Consider the following 21,142-nt stretch of genomic DNA (forward strand, 5'->3'; position numbering starts at 1 on the left):
GCCTAGGTTGCTGCGCAAGTGCCACAGGCACTTGTACAGTTCAGTGCCGCTAATTTGCTGCGCAAGCGCCATAAGGTAGCGTCGGTCTGGCGAGCGCAGGCGCACTTAACGGCGAACCGAGCGCAGCTGCTTCCCTGGAGCCTGCAGTGCGCAAGCGCGCAACATCTCCGTTTTCCTCCCCTCAGCCCCTTCCCCCCCCTTCCTTTCCCTTTCACGAAGCCGGCTCTGGGGCACGCTCACCCCTGTGAGGAGGTCGGAGGCTGGAGGCTAAACTTGGGAGGCGCCCTCTCCGTTCCCGGAAGATCATGTACCACCCCAGCCGGGGGGCAGCCCAGCGTCTCGGCCCCTGCCTTCGCGCCTACCAGGCTCGACCCCAGGTGAGAGCAGAGGAAAGACGGGAGGGGAGGAGAGGGGGCGGGGAAAGACCCTTCTTAGAGCCGGTGCGTGGGGCGGAGCGCGCGCCGGGTTCCGCGCAGGCGCAATGGCACCCCCCCGCCCCTTCCCATCTGTATGGATTGGCGTGTGGAGGGGGCTAGGGTCGCAGGCATGGGTAAGAGCCTCTGCCCGGCTGGTGGGGGCATGTTAGCTCTGTCCTGAGAGCGGGCGAGCGTGGTCGACGTCCAGGCAGCCTGGAGCGACTGCGTTGCGCCCGAGACTCTTTGATTACCTGTGCGTAGAGGTGATTTGAAGGGCAGGGGCAGAGGCTCGAATCCCGGCCGCAGCGCGGCAGGGAGTTCGTCAGCCCGGACCAGAACCGCAGGCCGTGCTGTGCAGTCCGCACATCCTGCATCTGGAGAGTGGTCCCGGCAGGAAAGCCGGACCCGGTGGACCCAATTCAGACCCCTGTGCATGGGCGGGCAACATGACCACGCCCCCATCAGAGACGCGCCTCTGGGTCACTGTCCGGGACTGAGGTACCCGCACGGCCCACCAGCCCTCCGGGAAGTGAAACTCCCAGGGGATTCCTTGGGAGCCGAGACTCGGGTCAAACCTTAGTGGGTGACTTCCCATCTTCTCAGTTTTAACGTTAGTAAACCGGGAAATGAAGTTCATCCTTTAATAGTCTACTATTTAGTGGCATAAATAATAGTGGCACTGAAATAATAGCTTCCATTTACGTTCTATTTTATGGGTGACAGAGTTTTATTTACATTCATTAATATCTTATAAAACCTAATGAGGCTTCATCATCCTTATTTATAAGAAACTGAGGTATAGGGATGAAAGTGCACAATAAAATGGGAACTTGGATTCCTAGCTTCAGTCGTACGTTCTTTTCCCTGTGCTACATTTGCCTGGCATATTAAATTATGGAGATGTCTTGTAGACTACATCATTTTCACTCAGAGTACAATCAAACCTATTATTCATTTACCAAATATCTATTCTCATATGATCCTTACTATAAGAGAAGTGAAACTAGCCCCTAGGACTCGTATTGGTTGTTTTGGTTTTTTTGTTTTTTGGTGCTGGGGATTGAACCCAGGTCGTTTGACTACTGAGCCACACCACATCCCCAGCCCTTTTTTGTATTTTATTTAAAGACAGCGTTTTTGCTGAGTTGTTTAGGGCTTCAATAAATTGCTGAGGCTGGCTTTGAACTCATGATCCTCCTGCCTCAGTCTCCCAGACTGCTGGGATTACAGGAGTGCACCATGGCTCCCAGCCAATGTTGGAGTATTAATGTAAAGGCATTTGCTATTAATTGAGGGAGTTACTAGTACCTGTGGTACATCAAACTATTTCCTCCCATTTTCAGTAGAGATGGAAGTGAATCTGTACCTTTTTTTCCTTCTAGCAAGTCTCAGCTCCTCTGTCAGTAGTAGTAGGTGGGATTGGAAGCCTGTTCATGAGGCAACTGGATTCTTACCTTTTTCTCTTGTTCTGTCTCCTTAGGACCAGATTTCTTCTCGGACTCTACCATTCCCACCCCTTTGGCCCCACTCCACAACCACCACTTCCCCATCTTCTCCTCTTCTGTGGTCCCCTCGACTCCCACATCCTCCCTCCCAGCCTGTCCCCAGGCCTTGTCTACTACCTCTCCCTCAGATCCAGGCCCTCAACTCACCGTGGGTAGTTCTCCCTCCAGGAAAGGGGGAGGAAGGACCAGGACCAGAGTTGCACAGCCGCTGCTTAGATGGACTTCGGAGCCTTTTTGAGGGACCTCCCTGCCCATATCCTGGGGCTTTGACACCTTTCCAAGCCCCTGGAACTGCCCATCCTTCCCCTACCACCCCATCAGGAGATCCTAGTATGGAGGAACACCTGGCTGTCATGTATGAGAGACTGAGACAAGAGGTAAGTCAGTTCAAGAGTGGTCTTCATCTATAGTGGAAAAGAATATAAATAATCCTTAAAAATAGTTTAGTCAATTGGACTATCTTAGAACCATCAGGCAGGCATAGAACTGTGCTGTGAACATTTTCCCAAGGAAAAAGATGCTCTTTTATTGAGATTAAGGGAGGTCAAACGTGGGAAGAGATGACCTTTCACTCAGAGGGGATAAGAAGGCCCTAAAAATAGAAAACTGAGAAATTGGATCATCTTTATTTTCTACTGAGTTCATATCTCTTCTTCCACCTAGCTTCCCAACCTCTTCCTTCACTCCCATGACTATACTCTCTATTCATCCGATGTGGAATTTATCAATGAGATTCTGAGCATACGTACCAAGTAAGAATTGACATGGGTAAGGCTGGGAAGGGAAAAGGACCCAATGCTATACACTTGACTCTTTACTTCTTGGATTCTGGATAGCTTCTCACAAGTGTCTGCCATTCCTGTGACGGAAACCAGTTTGTTTTTCTGATTCTGTCATTGTGGAGATTTCTTTCCCATCATTTTTTCATAGGGGCCGGACATGGTACATTCTGTCACTGACCCTCTGCCGCTTCTTGGCCTGGAACTATTTTGCACAACTTCGGTTAGAGGTTCTACAGCTGACCCGCCACCCTGAGAATTGGACCCTACAAGCCCGCTGGCGGCTCATAGGACTTCCCATTCACATGCTCTTTTTGCGTTTCTACAAGCGTGACAAAGAAGAGCTTTACCGGTAAGAGAAATGGGAAAAGATCCAAACTATAATCAGTTCCTTATCATACCTTTTAAGACTTTGACTATCTAGTCTCCAGTCCGTGAGTTGCCCTCACTTAAGGGATCTGTTTTATTCTATAGCAAAAACAATAAGGATTTTGAATATATTAAGAAACCTCTGGGCCAGGCACAGTGGCACATGCCTGTAATCCCAGCAGCTCAGGAGGCTGAGGCAGGAGAATCCTGAGTTCAAAGCCAGCCTCAGCAACTTAGCAAGGTGCTAAGCAACTCAGTGAGACACTGTGTCTATAAAAGAAACCTGAATTTCAATTTCTTCAGGTACCTTTACCTGGCCTATAGTATAGGTACTGACTTACTGAACATTGGAATCACCTAAGGATCTTTAGATATTGGTGCCAGACCGTTCAATTTAATTGCTCAAGGTGCAACCTCAGCTTTGCAATTTCTAAAGGTTCCCTCAGGTGATCTAATACGTAATAAAACTTAATAACTCCTCATTTAAACAAATGCTTGAGTTAAGCTTTGGGACCAGGGACCTTCTCCCTAAGTAAGCCTCTCTCCCCGATCACCAGGACCTATGATGCCTATTCCACCTTCTACCTGAATTCCAGCGGCCTCATTTGTCGACATCGTCTAGACAAGGTGAGTCTTGGGGCTAAGATAAAAGGAACATTTGTGTGCCCCTTCCCAACTGGCATTAACTGCTCTCCCTGCAGCTGATGCCTTCACACTCACCCTCAACGCCTGTAAAGAAGCTGCTGATGGGAGCCTTGGTGGCCCTGGGGCTGTCAGAACCAGAACCCAACGTACACGTGTGTTCCAAGGCCTGAGCCAAGAACTGGGAGGGAAGCAGCACTGAAGACTTTGCTACGCACAAGAGAAGGAGGTGGAGGTGGCCAAGAATCTTGAGCCAGCTGCTTTTCCTTTTCTCTCCTTCCTCTCCATCTCATGCTGTGTAAAGCTGCTGTGTAATTTAACTTGTAAATAATAAAGTAACAATATGGGATGGATTTGATGTCACTTTCTCTGGACTTCAAAAGTTTCCACAAGATTTATTCCAAAAATAATTTTATTTAGTAGATATTAAATAATATATGGAAGGAAAAGGAGGAGCTGGTGTCAGGTTCCATTTGTCTCCTTTCCTCTACCCTAGTTCTTCTCGTGTCTTGCCTATTTTTTTGGGCATTTTCTTAGCATGAGGATCTTCTAGCTCTTTGGCCTTATAATAATGGGGAGCCACTTCCAGAAGCCAGCTGCTCTCAATCTCCAATACCTAGAATAAACAGAAAGTATCAGTAGTATTACCTTCTATCCAATTAGGAATTTTTTTAAAAGAAAAAAAAGAAGGCTGGTGTTGTAGCTCAGTGGTAGAGTGCTTGCCTAGCACATGCACAGCCCTGGGTTCGATCCTTAGCACCACATAAAAATAAATAAATAAATAAAATAAAGGTATTAAAAAAAAATTTTTTTTAGTTGTCAATGGGCCTTTATTTTGCTTATTTATATATGGTGCTGAGGATTGAACCTGATGCCTCACACTTGCTAGGCAAGTGCTCTACCACTGAGCTTTAACCCCAGCCCCCAATCACGAATCTTTTTTTTTTTTTTTTAATTTTTTTAATACTTATTTATTAGTTTTCGGCGGACACAACATCTTTGTTTGTATGTGGTGCTGAGGATCGAACCCGGGCCGCATGCATGCCAGGCGAGCGCAATACAGCTTGAGCCACATCCCAGCCCCCCAATCACGAATCTTAAGTGTATGTGGTCAAACAAATGTTCTCTTTCTCTTTTTTTTTTTTTGCAGTGGGGNTTTGGGTGGGAAAAATGGTTCAGATTGGTCTGAAGCCCAGTTTCATTCTTCGTCTGTGTGATCCAGCGTGGTTGCTAGGGGTCTGGCTGTCACAGTGGCATCAGGCATTATGATGGAGGAAGAGGAGCAAGAAGGGGGAAGAATAGGTAAAGAGACTTCCGGGGAGATGCACCCTGGGGCTTACGTCTTATTGGCCAGAACTTGTAACATGACTGTACCTTGCTGCAAGGAAGTTTGGGAAATAGAGTTTTTTATTCAGTATATGCTCTAAATAAAGTGGGGAGGTCTTTTTTTTTTTTTTTTAAGAGCTTTTATAGTTATACATAGCAGTTGGGTTCATCCTAACTCATACATGCATGGAATTCAATTTCAGTACATGATACCGTACCTCTTTCCCTTTTGACTGAAGAGCTAAAGGAAAAGGTTCCTGGCTCTATACCCAAAAGGCAAACATACCTCTACATGTACTTAAGATATCAAGTAAGCTATCCCTAAGAAAAGCCTAGAACAAAGAGACTAAATAAAGTATATTCTGTGAGGACAGACTACGTCTGCTTTGTTTGCCATTACAGCCCAGTACCTTAAAACACTGAGACAGTGGGCAAATATTTATTTATACACACACAGACACATACTGAGGATTGAAAATTAGGGGTACTTAACCACTGAAATATATCACTAGCCCTTTTTATTTTTTGAGACAGGATCTTACTAAGTTACTAAGGCTGGCCTCGAACTTGTGATCCTCCTGTGTCACTGGGGTTACAGGTATATTCCAGTGTGCCCCGCTTAGTTCTCAGATCTTGTAAGGCACTGAGAAGCTATTAGAAAGAATGGCTTGATCCTACCTTAAACAATTTATTTTCCTGTTATTGTGCCAGTCCTAGGAACTTGAACCTGGGTTCTTACCTTGCCAGCACAATTTCCCCATACAATCTCTGGGATGGTCCCTTACCTGTCTCATGAACTCCTTGGTGGTCAAGACAAGTTCATGGTAGAGCAGCCAGCGTGGCTGTTGCTCGAAGAGGGAAGAGTTGGGATGAATGAACACTGTCTGCTGCTGTTTCACAGTGCGATAGCCACTACGTGTCAGCCGTGCTGTGTGGTAAAAGTAGCCAGCAGTGATAGCCTAAGGAGTAGTCCAGAAAGAAAATCAACTAGAAAGGCGGGCCTAGGGGACCCCTGGCACTCACCACCTTCCTAATTCAGACTTTGGGAGAACTAGAAAGGTAAGGAATGTGTGAAGAACCCACTGAGAATAAACTAGTCTGAAGAAAAAGTTTTGGAGAATGTTTTGCATAAGGGGAATAGCTCAGGCTGGGGAACTGCTGCACACCACCAGTAGGGTCTGAGAGGACAACACTGACCTTGCGTACACGGATATAGTCCCCTTGGCAGGAACTCAGACCGACTTCTACTCGCTCCAAGAGCCCCTCTAGCTGTTCCCGCACATCCCGGGCTCGGCGCATAGATCTGAACTGTACAAAGTTCTCATAGCACCACTGGGAAGAGTAGCCACTCTCAGCCCACTGTGAAGAGGGTTCAAAAGAAAAGAGGTAGGAGGCCTTAAGTATACAGTAGACAAGAACCCCCCCCACACTTCTCCCTCATTCCCATTCACCCAAGACCAGTGACCTGTGTATACACGTTTAGCAGAACCAGGTGGTCCCCACCAGGGAGGAAGAAGTTGACTCGGGCATTGTCAGCATGGACAACCTTATCTTTGGGTCTGTAGAAGATGGAGTTGTTGACAGAGAGCATGGCAGCCACTGTCAGGATCTCCTCTGAACAGCTGTACCTGAGCAGGAACGAAAAGGACAAAAGGTCAAAGCAAAACACCTAGGAGGGGTGGGATTGTGGCTCAGTGGTAGAGCACTCACCTAGCATGTGTGAGGCCCTGGGTTCAATCCTCAGCACCACATAAAAATAAATAAATAAAAAGATATAAAAAAAAATCAAGAAGGAAAAAAAACATCTAGGAACAGACACACGAAGGGAAAAGTGATTGCTGTGATGGGGAAGCCAGTTAGGACAGTAGCTATACATCAGACAGCAGATTCTAGCAGCAGCAGTAGCAGCAGGAATCCAGGAGGGGGAGCCATAGGTGAAACAATTGCATAAAATGAAATGCATGGAGGCAGAGGCAGGAAACACTAGGACTTCTGAGCAAGGTGTGCATTATGTGACTTGAGGAAATATTTCTGACCTCAACCACAACACAGGAATAGCATTTAAAGGTGGTCTCCCACAGCTATATCTAAATGTCTCAGTCTGAAATCTTAGGAATCAGCAAGTTCCAAAAGCAATCTCACTTAACACATCTCAGATGGAAATCTTCCACTTTTGTTCATACTCCTAGGTTTTCTCTGTCTATTTAATATGAACAAGGACAGAACAGTGTTTTATATAAACCCCTATGGGCCTCAAAAAGGACACTAAGAGCTGGGATTACACACCTGTAATCCCAGCGGCTCAGGAGGCTGAGGCAGGACAATCAAGAGTCCGAAGCCAGCCTCAGCAAAAGCGAGGCACTAAGCAACTCAGTGAGACCCTGTCTTTAAATAAAATACAAAATAGGGCTGGTGATGTGGCTCAGTGGCCGAGTGCCTGAGTTTAATCTCTGGTACCCCTTCCCCCCCACAAAAAAAAGGGCACTAAGGAGCCAGGCATGGTGGCACACCTCTGTAATTCCAGCAACTCAGGAGGCTGAGGTAGGAGGATTGTAAGTTCGAGGCCAGCCTCAGCAGGCTGGGAATGTAGCCCAGTGGTGAAGAATCCCTGGGTTCAACCCCCAGTACCAAGATAAATAAATAAATAAAGGGCTGGGGGTGCAGCTCAGTGATAGAGTGCTTGCCTAGTAGGTATGTCAAGGCCCTGGATTTCATCCTCAGTACCAAAAAAAGAAAGTGGGTGGGTGGAGACGACAATCATAGTTCTCTAATAACTTATGTGTTATATAATATTATGACAGAAAAAAAGAGAAAGAGACAAAGATATCCCCCAAAACAGGGGAGGTATGATTGATTTATGTTTAGGGGCCAGAAAGGGTACGAGTTCTTACTTCTCAGAAGCCAAGATCATTTTTGATAACATGGGGTCCACTGGCAGCTCTGCCATCTTTCGACCAGACTAAGGAGAGGAAAGAGAGTTTAGGTCAGAATTCCCTCAGATTTCCTTCCATCATGACAGGGATCCTTGGGGCACCCGAACCCCTTCCTTTGACCTGCCCCAGTCCATGTTGTCCTCCACCTCACCGTGGTGAGCTCCCCCAGGTGATTGAGGGCTCCCAGAGCGTACAGCTGCTCCAAAGCTAGCAGTAGGGTCTCATATGGTGGAGGGTCCAGGAAATCAAAGTGCATTAGGTCATGGATCCCTAGAGAAATGTGTAAAGGATACAACAGAGTTCCCACACAGGAACCAGTGATTCCGGCCCCCCTCCCTCCCTCTTTCAGGAAGCCCAATCACCTAAGCTCTTGAGCAGCAGTACAACATTGCCCAGGCTAGTCCTCTGGATCTCAGGCACTGTGGTCTCCTCCAGCTCATGCTGATAGGCCCAGGCTGTATACAGGCGGAAGCACTTCCCTGCAGCAACCCGACCTGCCCGGCCAGCCCGCTGATTGGCTGAGGCCTAGAAAGAAGAGGCTAGCTGATGATTTAGTCAGGGAAAAGAGAAAAAGCAGTATTTACACAAGTCATCTGGGAAAATACAAAATGCTTATTATCCCCCATTCTCTAAGAGCTCCTGAGATGGACTTCCCCTGTGGGATAATTCCACCTTTCTCTACCCATGGAGACCCAGGCTGACCTTGCTGCAGGGTGTGACAGTGAGCGACTCCATGCCTGTGCGGGGATTGTAGCTCTTCTGCTTACAGAACCCTGGATCCAGCACATAAATGATGCCCTCAATGGTGAGTGAAGTCTCAGCAATGTTTGTTGCCACAACCACCTGAGTGAAAGGATGTGGTTATTTTACTCTTGAAAAAAATTATCCTGGAAAACTAAGAGTAGTGAAGTAGATACAATGAGGAGCAGGAGCTGACAGAATTAGTGGCCAACATCAGGAGAGGGGGACAAGGACAGGAGAAGGGGAAAGAGAAGAAAGCAAGGAGAGTCAGCAAGGACATAATGCAAAAAGGAAATGGAAAAAGGATTTAGGGTTCCCCCTCCACCCTGAGGTTGGAGATGGGAGTGTCCAGGTTCTTTTCCCATCTTCCCCACCACCACTTTCATATTCATCTTCATATATCACTTTCTGTAACAGCCTCTAAACCAGTCTCCTAGCCTCTATCATGTGGCATCCAGAATGGTCCTTTTAAAATATAAACCCGTCATATTACTCCCTAATCCTTCCATGGCTTCCCATCCCATTCTAGAATTAAATCCAAGCCCCTTGAAGTCTGAGTCACAGAGCCTTTCACCATCTAGAGACTTGCATCAGCTGCTGCCTCTATGCAGCACTCTTCTCCCACAAGGAAGCTTGGCTCTCTCCCTCCCCTCCTTCAGCATCTGCTTCACCTTCACCTCACTGGAGGTTTCTCTACACCCAAGAAAAATAACTTCTTGCTATTTTCTCACCCTCACTCCCCAGAGTCACTTTCTATCTTCCTATGCTGTTTTGTATCTCTTCATAACAATTCCCACAAGTTGACATATGATACCACTTGCTACAAACTGACATTATGTATTTAAGGGCCCACTGTCTCCTCCCATTAGATTGAAGTTCTGGGAAGCTAGAGACTTTGTTTTGCTTATCACTGTATCCTCATCTCCTGGCACAAAGGAAGAATGCATTTTTTTTTTTTTGGAGGGGGGAGGGTCACTGGGGAAGAAATACAGGGTCTTGAGCATATTAGGCAAGTGCTCTACCACTAAGGCACACATTCAGCCCCTCATTAAACATTTGTTGAATGAAATCTCTGCTCAAAATCTTTTGATTGCCACTCACCTGTCTAAAGTCCAACTCTTTTGCCTGCCATCAGAGGTCCTCCTTCATCATGGCCCACAGTTGATCTGGTCTTGGCTCTCTGCTGCACCACATGAACACCCACTAATTCCACTCTGACATCAAACACATCTTGGGCCTTCCTCTATTTCCCCAGTCACAGTTTTTTGGGGGCAGGGCACTGAAGATGGAACCGGGGTACTCTACTATTGAGTGACATCCTCAGCCCCCCCTTTTTAAAATTTTTTTTTAGTTATGCATGGACACAATATCTTTATTTTGTCTATTTATTTATTTATTTTATATGGGGCTGAGGATCGAACCCAGGGTCTCAGATGTGCGAGGCGAGCGCTCTACCACTAAGCCACAACCCCAGCCCAGTCAGGCCTTTTTTACTTTTTATTTTAAGACAGCATCTTGCTAAGTTGTTGAGGCTGACTTCCAACTTTATATCCTCCTGCCTCAGTCTCCCAAGTACCGGGGATTACAGGCCTGAATGAACCACTATGCCCAGTCCCCAGTCATTTTTCTTAAAGGCCCATATCAAATTCTTCCTCTTGGCTCACCAAGAGCTTCCCTTCTCTTCTGAATCTCTATAGTATTTACTCCCTGAATCATGCACTTAGAACATCGGTTCACATCATATTCATTCTCTCTCTCCAGTCCCAGAAGTAAGGGACTGGCTGCTCCTTAGTTTCTGCAGCAAAGCCCAGCATATGCCTTATATGGGGGATGTACAGACTTTCTGTTTCACTACCCACTGTGTGAATTCTAGCATGGAAGAATGGAGGTTTCTTCAACTTACCTTTCGTGCCCCAGGTGGTGTGGGTTGAAAAATTCGAGCCTGCATGTCAGAGGGCAGGTTGGCATAAATGGGCAGCACCAGGAGCTCCCGAATTTTGGAGCCCAGGCGGCGGCAACGATCCTGGAGCATCTCACAGGCAGCCTCAATCTCCTCCTGGATTTGGGATGGGAGAGCAACAGGGGTCCTAGAGTCACAGAGGCCAATAGGCTGGCCCAGTCTTTCCCTGGTATACATCATCTCCTTTCCTACCATGTCGCATACCTGTCCTGTCAGGAAGACCAGGATATCCCCAGGTGGCTGGGTCACATGGATCTGAAGTACAGATACAACACAGGCTTCTAGGTAGTCAGCCTCTGGAGCCTGGAAAGGGGGAAGACATGGTGTCACAGGATGGCCACTTGCTCAGACACACTTCTCCCAATTCATTATAACTTTATCCCAGTTCCCTTTAAACTTTCAATTGTACCCTTCCCTCCTTGGGATAACCTCCTCCAAAGGCCCCAGTTTCTCGCCTCAGACTCAAGCCTATCCTCCCTGAGAGGGCACCTTGGTATAGAAGATGTCAACTGGAAATCTGCGTCCAGGAATCCGGAAGACGGGGGCATCATCAAAGAATGTGGAAAAACGGGCAGTATCCAGTGTGGCAGAGGCTACCAAGACCTTGAGCTCAGGTCGGAAGCGAGCAACATCCTTGATTAACCCGAAGAGAATGTCTGTGTGTAGGGTCCGCTCGTGAGCTTCATCAACCATGACCACACTGGGGGAGAAATAGGGGGAAAGTGAGGGAGGAAAGCTAGGCAATGCAGGATTGGACACCAGGCCCCTGGATGAGAGGTACGCCATGAAACTAAAAGACCCAAAAAAGAATGTGGGGGCAGGGGTTCTAAGGAGTAGACAAGCCTCTCAGTTATGTAAGACCAGCAGAAGGTTAGGAAAGGCCTGGCACTGGTAGTCTACGAATTATCCCAGTATTGGCAGATAGAAGTGGCCAAGATGTGGCTGGGGCTGTAGCTCAGTGGCAGAGCACTTGCTTGGCATGTGTGAGGCACTGGGTTTGATCCTTAGCACCACATAAAAGTAAATAAATAAAATAAAGGCATGCTATCCATCTACAACTACAAAAAAATAAAAAATAAAAAGATTTTTTAAAAGTGGCCATGATGTAAAGGCTGGAGGCAGAGGCTGTGACAAGTCAGACATTTCTGAATCAGAGTCAAGAGTCTACTTAGATGTCTGACACAGTGGCACACCCCTGTAATCTCAGCTTCTCAGGAGACTTGAGGCAGAAGGAGTTCTGCCTCATTCTGCCTCAAGTTCAAGACCAGTCTGGCAACTTAGTGAGTCCCTGTTTCAAAATAAAAAATACCAAAAAGGCCTGGGGTGTGTACCTGATGGGAAACTATCCTTGGGTTCAATCCTTGGTACCACAAAAACAAACAAAAAAGAGTCTGCTTAGTGCCAGAAGCTGCCCTTACTGGAGAAAGCAGAAGTAAGGATATACTTTTAAAGATGAATAAAAGCATGAAGGCAGGGGGTTGGAAGGGGAAGCATGTGAACATTAGACAAACTCTAGATAGAGCAAAGGGGGGGAGGGGCAAAGGGTGTAAAAAAGATGGTGGAATGAGTTGGACGTCATTTCCCTAAGCACATGTATGAAGACACAAATGGTGTGACTACACTTTGTGTACAACCAGAGATATGAAAAAATGTGCTCTATATGTGTAATATGAACTGTAATGCATTCTGCTGTCATATATAACAAATTAGAATAAAAAATAAAATTAAAAAAAAACTGAGGGCAGGACTCTTTTCAACAAGGGAGGCTAGAGATGAACAGACAGACCTGAGCTGCCAGGACATAAACATATAGCAGCTCCCAGGGACCCATGGGGTGACTGCTGCTCCTTCTCTAGAAGGAGAACCTTCTAGAAGGAGAATGTTTCTACCCTAGATTTCAAAGGACTGCACAGATGCCTTGGTTCTTGCCTAACTGAGTTATTTGTATTACACCTTCTTTGGTTTTCTGGGTGGCAGCCAAGACCACAGGAGCTCACCTCCCCCAATCCCCACTATTCTGTACCTAGCCCTGACTGAATGTAAAGTCTCAGCCATTTCATAAAGTAGGCTGGCTCCATGGGGAAACCCCACACCCTAGACAGTCTTACAATACCTGGTCTCCCATAGGTTCCCAGAGATTTTTGCAAAACCTGTGAAGGATCAAATCATAACTGTCTTAAGTTCTCCACTATGATTCTCCAAGATCTGAAAGTCCACCCACTGAAAAGGTACAAATGCACATACTGCTTGGCCAGCTCACCCCACATACCCCTCTCATCCAAGAATACCTTCTCCCCTTCATTCAACCCTTGCTTGGCCATCTCCAGTAATAAGAGCTCAGTGGTGACAGACCAAGCCACCTTGAGATGTGGGCTAAGGACCTAGAGCCAGGCACTCTGACAGCCCCTATAATCTCTGCCCCTATGAGGGTTACATGGCTCTTGATATTGAGCTGATCTATCTCCCTGTATCTGCCCCATGGTTCCAAGTGGTGACCTCTGGTGTAATGTAAAACAAGTGTAATCCTTCTTAACCATGTAACAGCCCTTCACATATTTTGAAGAAACCAGCATGTGTCCTAAGCTTTTTTCCTCCAATCTGAACATCCTGGGTGTCTTCAAATGGTCTACTCATACAATTCAAGTCCCCATAGCACCACTCCACCATCCTGATTTCGTGAACTCTGGAAATGAATAGGCAGTGGGGCAGGTTTTCTCTGCAATCTATTCTTTTCTCCAGCCCCAACTCCATGGACCTGCAGGTCAGCTCTAGGACCATTGGAACCACACAGATTCAAGACATGGTGGGTTAATCAGAACTCAATGGCCAAATTAGCCAGATGGAAAGAAAGAGATTAAATGATACAAGAAGTCACTGAGGGGGAGGGGGCAGCAGGACAGAGGGAAGAGAAGACAGGTGGCTCTCCTCAGAGGGGCAAGAGCCTGTATGATGTACCTGTAACTTGCCAGGTCAGGCTCAGAAAGGAATTCCCGGAGAAGCATCCCATCTGTCATGTAGCGGAGAACTGTTCGCTCTGATGTGCAATCCTCAAATCGGATGCTGTAGCCAACCTGGTTAAGGGACCATTGGTGACCAAGAGGGGGATGGAGTTCCCCAAGGGGAACTCAGGGACAGAGGAAGAAGGACCAATACCCAGACCTATGACATAAGGAAAGTGTGGACTGAATCCCAGATCCTAGGGGTTTCCCTCACCCATGAGTCCCCAGAGTCTCACCTCATTCCCAAGCTTCACACCCATCTCCCGGGCCACTCGGGCAGCCACACTCATGGCTGCAACTCTCCGGGGCTGGGTGCAGGCAATTTTCATACCCTTCTTTGTGTAACCCTGAATGACAAAGAAGAAAGAAGGTTCCAATAGCTCTGTGGTAGAAGGTTTTCCTTTGCTAAATATGGCCCCTGAGGCTCAATCACAATTCAGAGAAAGAAGTTATAAAAGCCAGGTGGGGCAGGAGGAAAGGAAACAATGGACAGAAGATGAAAATCAGAAAAGAAGGGCAAACAGATAGGATGACAGACAGAAGGTTCTCCAAAGAGGTGCTCAGCCAGCCCTGTAGTCCTACTCTTTAAGTTACCAAGGACAGGGCACCACACCACACTCCATCTATCTGTCTATACATCCTTCCAATCTGAACATCTCCAAGGCATAAATTACACAGCAGAAAATAAGAATAGAAAGGCAAAAAGGGTCTGCTGTTTATTCTCAAGATTCTCATGATTTAACAGGAAAAGCCAGGGAAATGAGACTTAAATATCATGTAAAGGAGCTCATTGATGAGTATTATGCTCATCAATGCCCTGGGCCTGGGACCTGGAGAGTGATGACCATACCTCTTCAAAAAGGTACTGTGGGATTTGGGTGGTCTTCCCAGAGCCTGTCTCGCCTTCAATGATGAGGACTTGATGATTTGCAATGGCAGCCAGGAGTTCCTCTCGAAATGGGAACACAGGGAGGCTTCGGCGGACGGCCTGGATAGACTCCTTCTGCTGAGCCTGGGCTGAAGAGGGTGGAGCTGATGGCTCCTAAGGAAAAAGAGGGTGGGCTGTGAGCCCCACAGCCAGTTCAGGGCCTCCTCAGAATGTCTCAAAGCTCTCCCTCTCACCTCATCACCCTGAAGCTGAGTGGCACAGACAAACTCAATGGTCTCCTCCTCCTCCAGCACCAGTTGATATTTGGGTTCCTGGGAGGCAGCATCTCGGGCTCCAAACTTCAAAGATGCTGCCCCTAGACGGGCCTCCTCCCATCGCCGCTGCTCCTCCCCAGGAGCACCTGATTCTTCCTCCACTAGGTCCACAGCACGAGCTGGCTACAAAGAGGAGACATATGAGGACATGAAAACAGGGGATGCCCTCTATGCCCAGTCCCCACCTCCCTCTTCATTATCTCCACCCACTGCAAAAAGCAAGAGAAGTAAAGAGCCAGGCAAGGTGTTGCCCCTCCAAAGTTTCACCTCACCACCGCACCTGTCCTCGGGTCTCCTTGGGCATATGGTAGCGGTTGGTGGCTTCCAGCTTCTCCTGCTCACCAGCTGCCCGGTACTCCCGGGCTAGATCCCGCACTCGCCGTTTGTATTTGAGCTCCCTGCGCTCATGTCGGCTGAGCTCCACATCCCCAAAGAGGAACTCCTCATCAGCCAGCTCTGCCTCCAGATCCTCCAACTTCTCTCGCTCGCGCTTTGCCAGGTACTCTCGGCGGGATTTTTTTCGTAGTTCAGGGACCTGGTTCAGGAAGGAATAGTCAAATAAATCCTCATCTTACTAGAGCAGCAACACCTTTCCCTAGCTACCTCTCAATATGAAAAATTCCCAGACAATAGGTGTAAGAATCTAAAGACAGACCCTTCACACTCCCTTGCAAACAAAAGATTTGCCCAAAACTGTACTTTTTTTTTTTCTTTCCAGTACAGAACCCAAGGTCACTCTACCACTGAGCTATATCCCCAGCCTTTTCTATTTTTTGAGACAAGATCTCACTTAGTTTCCCCAGCTGGTTTCTAACTTACATTACTCCTCCCTCAGCTTCCTGAAAAGCTAGGATTATAGATGTGGTCACCACACCTGGCTAAAGGGGCTTCTTTGGAATGCCACATGCTGACCCCACAAATTGCCCTTCTAGCAGCTGAATCTAGTTGGAAGCACCTTCTGGGCAGTGTTACACTCTTGTCAAAATAGATACATCACAGCAATTATTTGAATACTTGATTCTATTTTACTAAAAAGTAAGTGGAAAGGGTGAAAACAAAAAGAATGATCCAGTATTTAGAAGCATAGATCTCAAACTGAAAATGAGAAACAAAGATGGAAACTACTGGGGGTGCCAACTGTGGGCAATCTTCAGCCCTAATTTATATGCTCTGATCTTAAACTCAAAGAGAAGGGATTAAAAACCGATCAGGTGGGCCAGGCATAGTGGCACATGGCTGTAATCCCAGGTGGCACATGCCTGTAATCCCAGCTGCTCAGGAGCTTGAGACAGGAGAATCGTGAGTTCAAAGCCAGCCTCAGCAATGCATCTCAGTGCGACCCTATCTCTAAACAAAACACAAAATAGGGCTGGGGATGTGGCTCAGTGGTCAAGTGTCCCTGAGTTCAATATCTAGTACCAAAAAAAAAAAAAAAAAAAAAAAAAAAAAANGTTCAAAGCCAGCCTCAGCAAAAGCGAGAAGCTCAGCAACTCAGTGAGACCCTGTCTCTAAATAAAATACAAAATAGAGCTGGGCTTGTGGCTCAGGTTGAGTGCTCCTGAGTTCAATCCCCAGTACCCCACAAAAAGAAAGCATAAAGGAGGATTTGTAGTGGATTCCTTCTCTCTACGACTTAAGTCCATCCTTATGAGTTCCTAGCAACCAAGCCTCCTCATCTAGAGACTTAATCACCCCTATCAACATTCTCACTGCATTTTCTCTGTTTAACTTTTTCCTATAGCTAACTACTCCATCACAAATTCCTTTTGTCCTCTGATCTTGGCTTCTTGGACCCTGGGACTTACCATGGCTTTCCGGTCTTCCTCGGCCATCTTGAGGCGCTTCTGAGCCTCTTCATAAGCCTAGAAGAAACCAATAGTGTCAGAGATGAGGTCAAAAAGTGCTCACACCCATGATCACTTCCATTTGAAATCATGAGAATCATTCAGATGTACCCTTTGAACGGGTACAAGGTATGTTCCCTTTCAGTAAAGAAGGCTTTCTATGTACAACAGAGTTGCCTTAGCCAAAAAACTCACAGTGGTCCTGTGACCACAGAGAGGAATACATCACTGGAGAGAGCTCTTTTTTTTTTTTTTAATTTATTTTTAAAGAAGAGAATTTTAATATTTGTTTTTTAGTTTTTGGCGGACACAACATCTTTATTTGTATGTGGTGCTGAGGACGAACCCAGGCCTCACGCATGCCAGGCGAGCACACTACCACTTGAGCCACATCCCCAACCCTGGAGAGAGCTCTTTATCTTTCCAAAGATCACAATCTCTGTAATTATAACTAATTTCAAGATTTCACCTAAGGTCCTAGGGGATTTATAGAATATACTACTTCTCCACACCTTCTTGTCTGACCGCTCCAGGACATTGCGAGTCCGATCCTTGTCTCGCTGCCGGACCCGCTCAGCAAAAGCATCACGTTCTTCCAGATCCTGAAGGCGCTCCCGTTCTGTCCGTTCCCACTCATCCTCTGACTCTGGCTTCTCAGTCTGCTGTTTGCTTGCCCTGTACCTCGCCCAGGGCATCAAATAAGACATTCAGAAGGCTTATCATCCCCATGTCCACTCACTCCACCCTCTTTGCCCTTGCTTCTGACTTACCCTGTCTTGTTCTTCCCTGTCTCAGGAATCTCTTCTTCCTCCTCCTCCTGGTGTTTCTTCCTGAGGTGTTTCCGTTTCTTATGCTTCTTATGTAGGCTGCTCCCAGTTCTACCCACAGTTTCCTCACTACTTTCCTCACTGTCTTCCAGCAACTTGTATGATCGGTTCTTCTCCAGTAGGGCTCGGGCCTCTCGCTCCGCTGCCCGAGCTGGCTTTTCTACTATCACCTTCCTTGGAACCTGTCAGCAGAGGATGAAACAAAGGTGTGTGAGAAGCTTTTTTTTGGTACCAGAATTGAACCCAGGGGTACTTAACCACTGAGCCACATTCCCAGACCTTTTTAATATTTTATTTAGAGACAGGGTCTCGCTGAGTTGCTAAGTGCCTCACTTATCCGCTGAGGCTGGCTTTGAAATTGCCATCCTCCTGCCTCAGCCTCCCAAATTACTAGGTGTACAGGTGTGTACCACCACACCCAGCTAGAAATTCCTTGATCTTAATCTGACCTTTAATCTCCCTCTTTCACATTTCAAATGGCTTTACCCCATGTTCATTAACTTGAAAGGGGCCCTTCAGCTTATGAATTTCCTTTCAGTCACCATTTAACAAACATTTATTGAAACCTGTGCCGTGTATCAGGTACATGCTAAGTACTAGGGATACGGGAATAAACAAGAGACAAAAATGTCTGCCCTCATGGAGCTTACATTCTCAAACCCAATTCTCAATTGCCTTTCTCATAGCTATATTATTCCCAATGATTAAGGCATTCCTATACAAGGACTAACATACTACAAGGGGTATTTTGCAACTTTTGATAGTGCCTGTCACAGGCCTGAGTACTAGACTCCAGGGATTCACTGGTGAATAGTACATCACGGAACTTACTTTTCCTTTTCTTTCTCTCTCTCCCCATTTTATGGCAATAGAATGCAGGACTTCCTGCATCCTATACAAGTGCTCTACCACTGTACAGCCTGAGAGGTTTCCATTTCCTACACTTTTTCTGAAGGCTGCTCCCAGTCCTACCCACAGTCTCCTTGCTACTCTCCTCACTGTCTCCCAGAAACTTGTAAGATAGATTCTTCTCCAGCAGAAGTCAGGCCTCTAGCTCTGTTGCCCCAGCTGGCTACCCCTGAGCCCAGTCTTACATTCTAACCTCATTTCTCATCAAGCACTATATGGGACAGCCATAATAGGCTATCTGCCATTCTCTGAACACTTTCACTTTTTTAAAATTTTATTTTAGTTGTAGATGGACTCAATACCTTCATTTTTTAAAATTTATTTTTACGTGATGCTGAGGATTGAACCCACCGCCTCACACATGCTAGGCAAGCACTCTACCTCAGAGCTGCAACCCCAGTCTCACTTTCACTCCTTATATACACTTACTTAGCACCTGTTCTGTAAGGCAGAAAACTGTTAGGTAGGAAGAATACAAGACAAGAAATGCACAGTCCTGTCCACCAGTTCACTTTTACATATACTCTTACTCGTTCCCATTCTCGACCTGACAAATTCCAGGGAATCTTTGGGCCTGCTTTTTCTGATCACTTCTCCCATCTCTCCAACCTCCCACATCATTTCCTACACACCTCTTATAACCTCGCTATGCAAAGTGTAGTTCCTGACCGTCAGCATCACCTGGAACTTGTTAGAAATGCACAAGACTGCTACCTAATCTGCATTTTGGCAAGGGTCCTGGACGAATCATATGTAGGTTAAAGCTCCAGAAACAATTCTCTATAGTACTTAACCCTACACTTAAACCTTCCATCTTCTCCACTGAGCTGGATAATCAGCACCTGGCTCAGTCCCTAGGCGACAACGGACAACAGACAAATGTTTGTGAATTAAACTTACTTAACTCCTCGGATGACCAACTTCCCTAGTGCAGGTAAAAGCGCCCTCCCCTGTTCCACCTCCTCTACCTCCGCTCCCACGCCAGGCCCCACCCACCCCACGCCACCCCGCCCCACCCCGCCCCGCCCCGCCCCGCCCCGCCCGCTAGACACCTTGTTCCAGAGTTTCAGGGCAAAATCCCGGGCCGGCCCGCTGAGGTCCAGGGTATCGGTGTCTCGTAGGCGCTGCACAAAATCCTCGGCGGAGGCACAGCGCTGCGCTGTACCAATCAGGAACTGCGCGACGTGCCGCTCGCTGAGCCCCAGCACCGAGTGCAGCTCCTCCTGAACCCAGCGCTCCAGCCCTGCAGGCGTCGCCATGGCGACCCACGCTCCCTGCTAGAGCCCCGACGCGTCCAGACCAGCCGCACTGATAGCCCAGAGTGTCGAAGCCCTGGAACCCTAGGCCAGAGCCTCAGCCCCACGAGGGAGCTGGCTTAGTACTTGTGTTCAATTTTCGGGAGCTCAAAGCCGTCTTTCCGTACTGCGGCGCCCGGAAGGGGCTGCGCTTTTCCGGCCTAAGCCCTATGGTGGCCGAGCGAGTTCAAATTTCGCAGAACCGTTCCCTAAGGTGGGGATAATAAGTTTCATTTCCATCCTTATTCAATCTCTCTGTCGCCCCCTGAAGGTCAGTATGCAAGTGCTCTGCTCACTCACTGACTAAAAGCAACCAATTTATTAAACGCCTAATGGGTGCTAGGCCTTTTAAGTAGCTGGAAGTAAAGCGTAGAGCAAATCGGACAAAAATCCCATAAGGAATATGCATTCAGGGTTCAAGGAGCCAAGATACATAATAATTAAGTAAAATATATAAGCTCTATGGAGCCAAAAATAATGCAGGATAAGAAGAGGTTAGGTTCTATTTCAAATGGGAAGATCAGCATATACATACTTATATCAAAGATTAGGGGCTGAGGTTGTGGCTCAGCAGTAAAGCTTTTGCCTAGCACGTAGAAGGCCCTGGGTTTGATCTTCAGCATCACATAAAAATAAATAAATTAATAATAATAATAATAATAAATAAAAATTAAGGGCTGAAGTTGTGGCTCAGAAGTAGAGCTCTCGCTTAGCACATGGGAGGCCCTGGGTTTGATCGTCAGCACCACATAAAAATAAATAAATAAAATAAAGATAATGCGCACAACTACTAAACACACACACACACACACACACACACACACATATATATATATATATATATATATACATATATATATATATATATATATACTTTTTTTTTTTTTAAATAAAGCAGGGGCCTGGGGTTGTGGCTCAGTGGTAGAGTGCTCGCCTAGCATGCACAAGGCACTGAGTTCGATCCTCAGCACCACATAAATGTAAAACAAAGATGTTGTATCCACCTAAAAACTTAAGAATACATATTTAAAAATAAATACATAAATAAATAAATAAAACATTTTTAAAAAATTAGTCTGCACTGATTAGAAGTGACCTTTTCTAAGACTGGTAACTGCAGCAGGAGTGAATATAGGTTAGGCATAAGGGAGGACTTCCAAGCAAGAGGAAACTTGGGAATTAGGGAAAGCTGTTCAAGGGGAAGAAAAATCTGCAAACTAAATGGACTAATTGTTTTGCTGACACCTTAATAAATTACTGGCAGCTGCTTATTTAAAAATAAGCAGTGGGCTGGGGTTGTGGCTCATTGGTAGAGTGCTCACCTAGCATGTGCAAGTCCTGGGTTCGATACTTAGCACCACATAAAAATAAATAAATGAAGGTATTGTGTCCAA

At 46.6% G+C, this 21,142-nt stretch overlaps 2 protein-coding genes across 9 annotated transcripts; one reads left to right on the plus strand and one right to left on the minus strand.

The window, feature by feature from the left end:
- Positions 1 to 97: 97 nt before the first annotated feature.
- On the plus strand, positions 98 to 4,064 carry CUNH6orf136 (chromosome unknown C6orf136 homolog). Of its 3 annotated transcripts, none has more exons than XM_015507111.2 (6): positions 98 to 377; positions 1,897 to 2,298; positions 2,585 to 2,673; positions 2,852 to 3,052; positions 3,627 to 3,696; positions 3,771 to 4,064. In XM_015507111.2, the coding sequence occupies exons 1-6, from the start codon at positions 306 to 308 to the stop codon at positions 3,882 to 3,884; spliced, it is 948 nt and encodes a 315-aa protein (XP_015362597.1). In that variant the 5' UTR covers positions 98 to 305; the 3' UTR covers positions 3,885 to 4,064. The 3 variants fall into 3 exon arrangements, with proteins under 3 accessions (XP_015362597.1, XP_015362598.1, XP_048661924.1); XM_015507112.2 differs by lacking the exon at positions 98 to 377 and adding an exon at positions 438 to 550; XM_048805967.1 differs by lacking the exon at positions 98 to 377 and adding an exon at positions 589 to 914.
- On the minus strand, positions 2,865 to 19,902 carry Dhx16 (DEAH-box helicase 16). Of its 6 annotated transcripts, none has more exons than XR_007348744.1 (20): positions 19,506 to 19,902; positions 17,488 to 17,726; positions 17,230 to 17,398; positions 16,679 to 16,735; positions 15,154 to 15,408; positions 14,793 to 14,996; positions 14,521 to 14,712; positions 13,907 to 14,017; positions 13,627 to 13,742; positions 11,161 to 11,371; positions 10,876 to 10,974; positions 10,615 to 10,767; positions 8,673 to 8,813; positions 8,333 to 8,495; positions 8,122 to 8,240; positions 7,929 to 7,996; positions 6,503 to 6,665; positions 6,235 to 6,396; positions 5,823 to 5,965; positions 4,106 to 4,327 (listed from the first exon to the last, which is right to left on the minus strand). XR_007348744.1 is itself a non-coding variant. In XM_015507110.2 (20 exons), exons 1-20 carry the CDS (start codon positions 19,710 to 19,712, stop codon positions 4,199 to 4,201), a joined length of 3,126 nt encoding a protein of 1,041 aa, XP_015362596.1. In that variant the 5' UTR covers positions 19,713 to 19,901; the 3' UTR covers positions 4,106 to 4,198. The 6 variants fall into 6 exon arrangements, 5 of the variants coding, with proteins under 5 accessions (XP_048661919.1, XP_015362596.1, XP_015362595.1 ...); XM_015507110.2 differs by having other exon boundaries at positions 5,823 to 5,996; positions 17,230 to 17,392; positions 19,506 to 19,901; XM_015507109.2 differs by having other exon boundaries at positions 5,823 to 5,996; positions 19,506 to 19,901.
- Between the last annotated feature and the right edge of the window lie 1,240 nt (positions 19,903 to 21,142).

Source organism: Marmota marmota, unplaced genomic scaffold, assembly GCF_001458135.2.
Source record: "Marmota marmota marmota unplaced genomic scaffold, marMar, whole genome shotgun sequence".
Classification (NCBI taxonomy): domain Eukaryota; kingdom Metazoa; phylum Chordata; class Mammalia; order Rodentia; family Sciuridae; genus Marmota; species Marmota marmota.

Bases quoted from the DNA above. Each gene is read 5' to 3' on its own strand.
- CUNH6orf136 (XM_015507111.2), top strand. From the start codon at position 306: ATGTACCACCCCAGCCGGGGGGCAGCCCAGCGTCTCGGCCCCTGCCTT. The intron at 2,299-2,584 runs GTAAGTCAGTTC...TCTTCCACCTAG, and splicing joins ATGAGAGACTGAGACAAGAG to CTTCCCAACCTCTTCCTTCA. The intron at 3,697-3,770 runs GTGAGTCTTGGG...CTCTCCCTGCAG, and splicing joins GTCGACATCGTCTAGACAAG to CTGATGCCTTCACACTCACC.
- Dhx16 (XM_015507109.2), bottom strand. From the start codon at position 19,712: ATGGCGACGCCTGCAGGGCTGGAGCGCTGGGTTCAGGAGGAGCTGCAC. The intron at 14,713-14,792 runs GTGAGAGGGAGA...CTTTTTCCTTAG, and splicing joins CTCAGCTTCAGGGTGATGAG to GAGCCATCAGCTCCACCCTC. The intron at 13,743-13,906 runs GTGAGACTCTGG...TCCCTTAACCAG, and splicing joins GTGTGAAGCTTGGGAATGAG to GTTGGCTACAGCATCCGATT.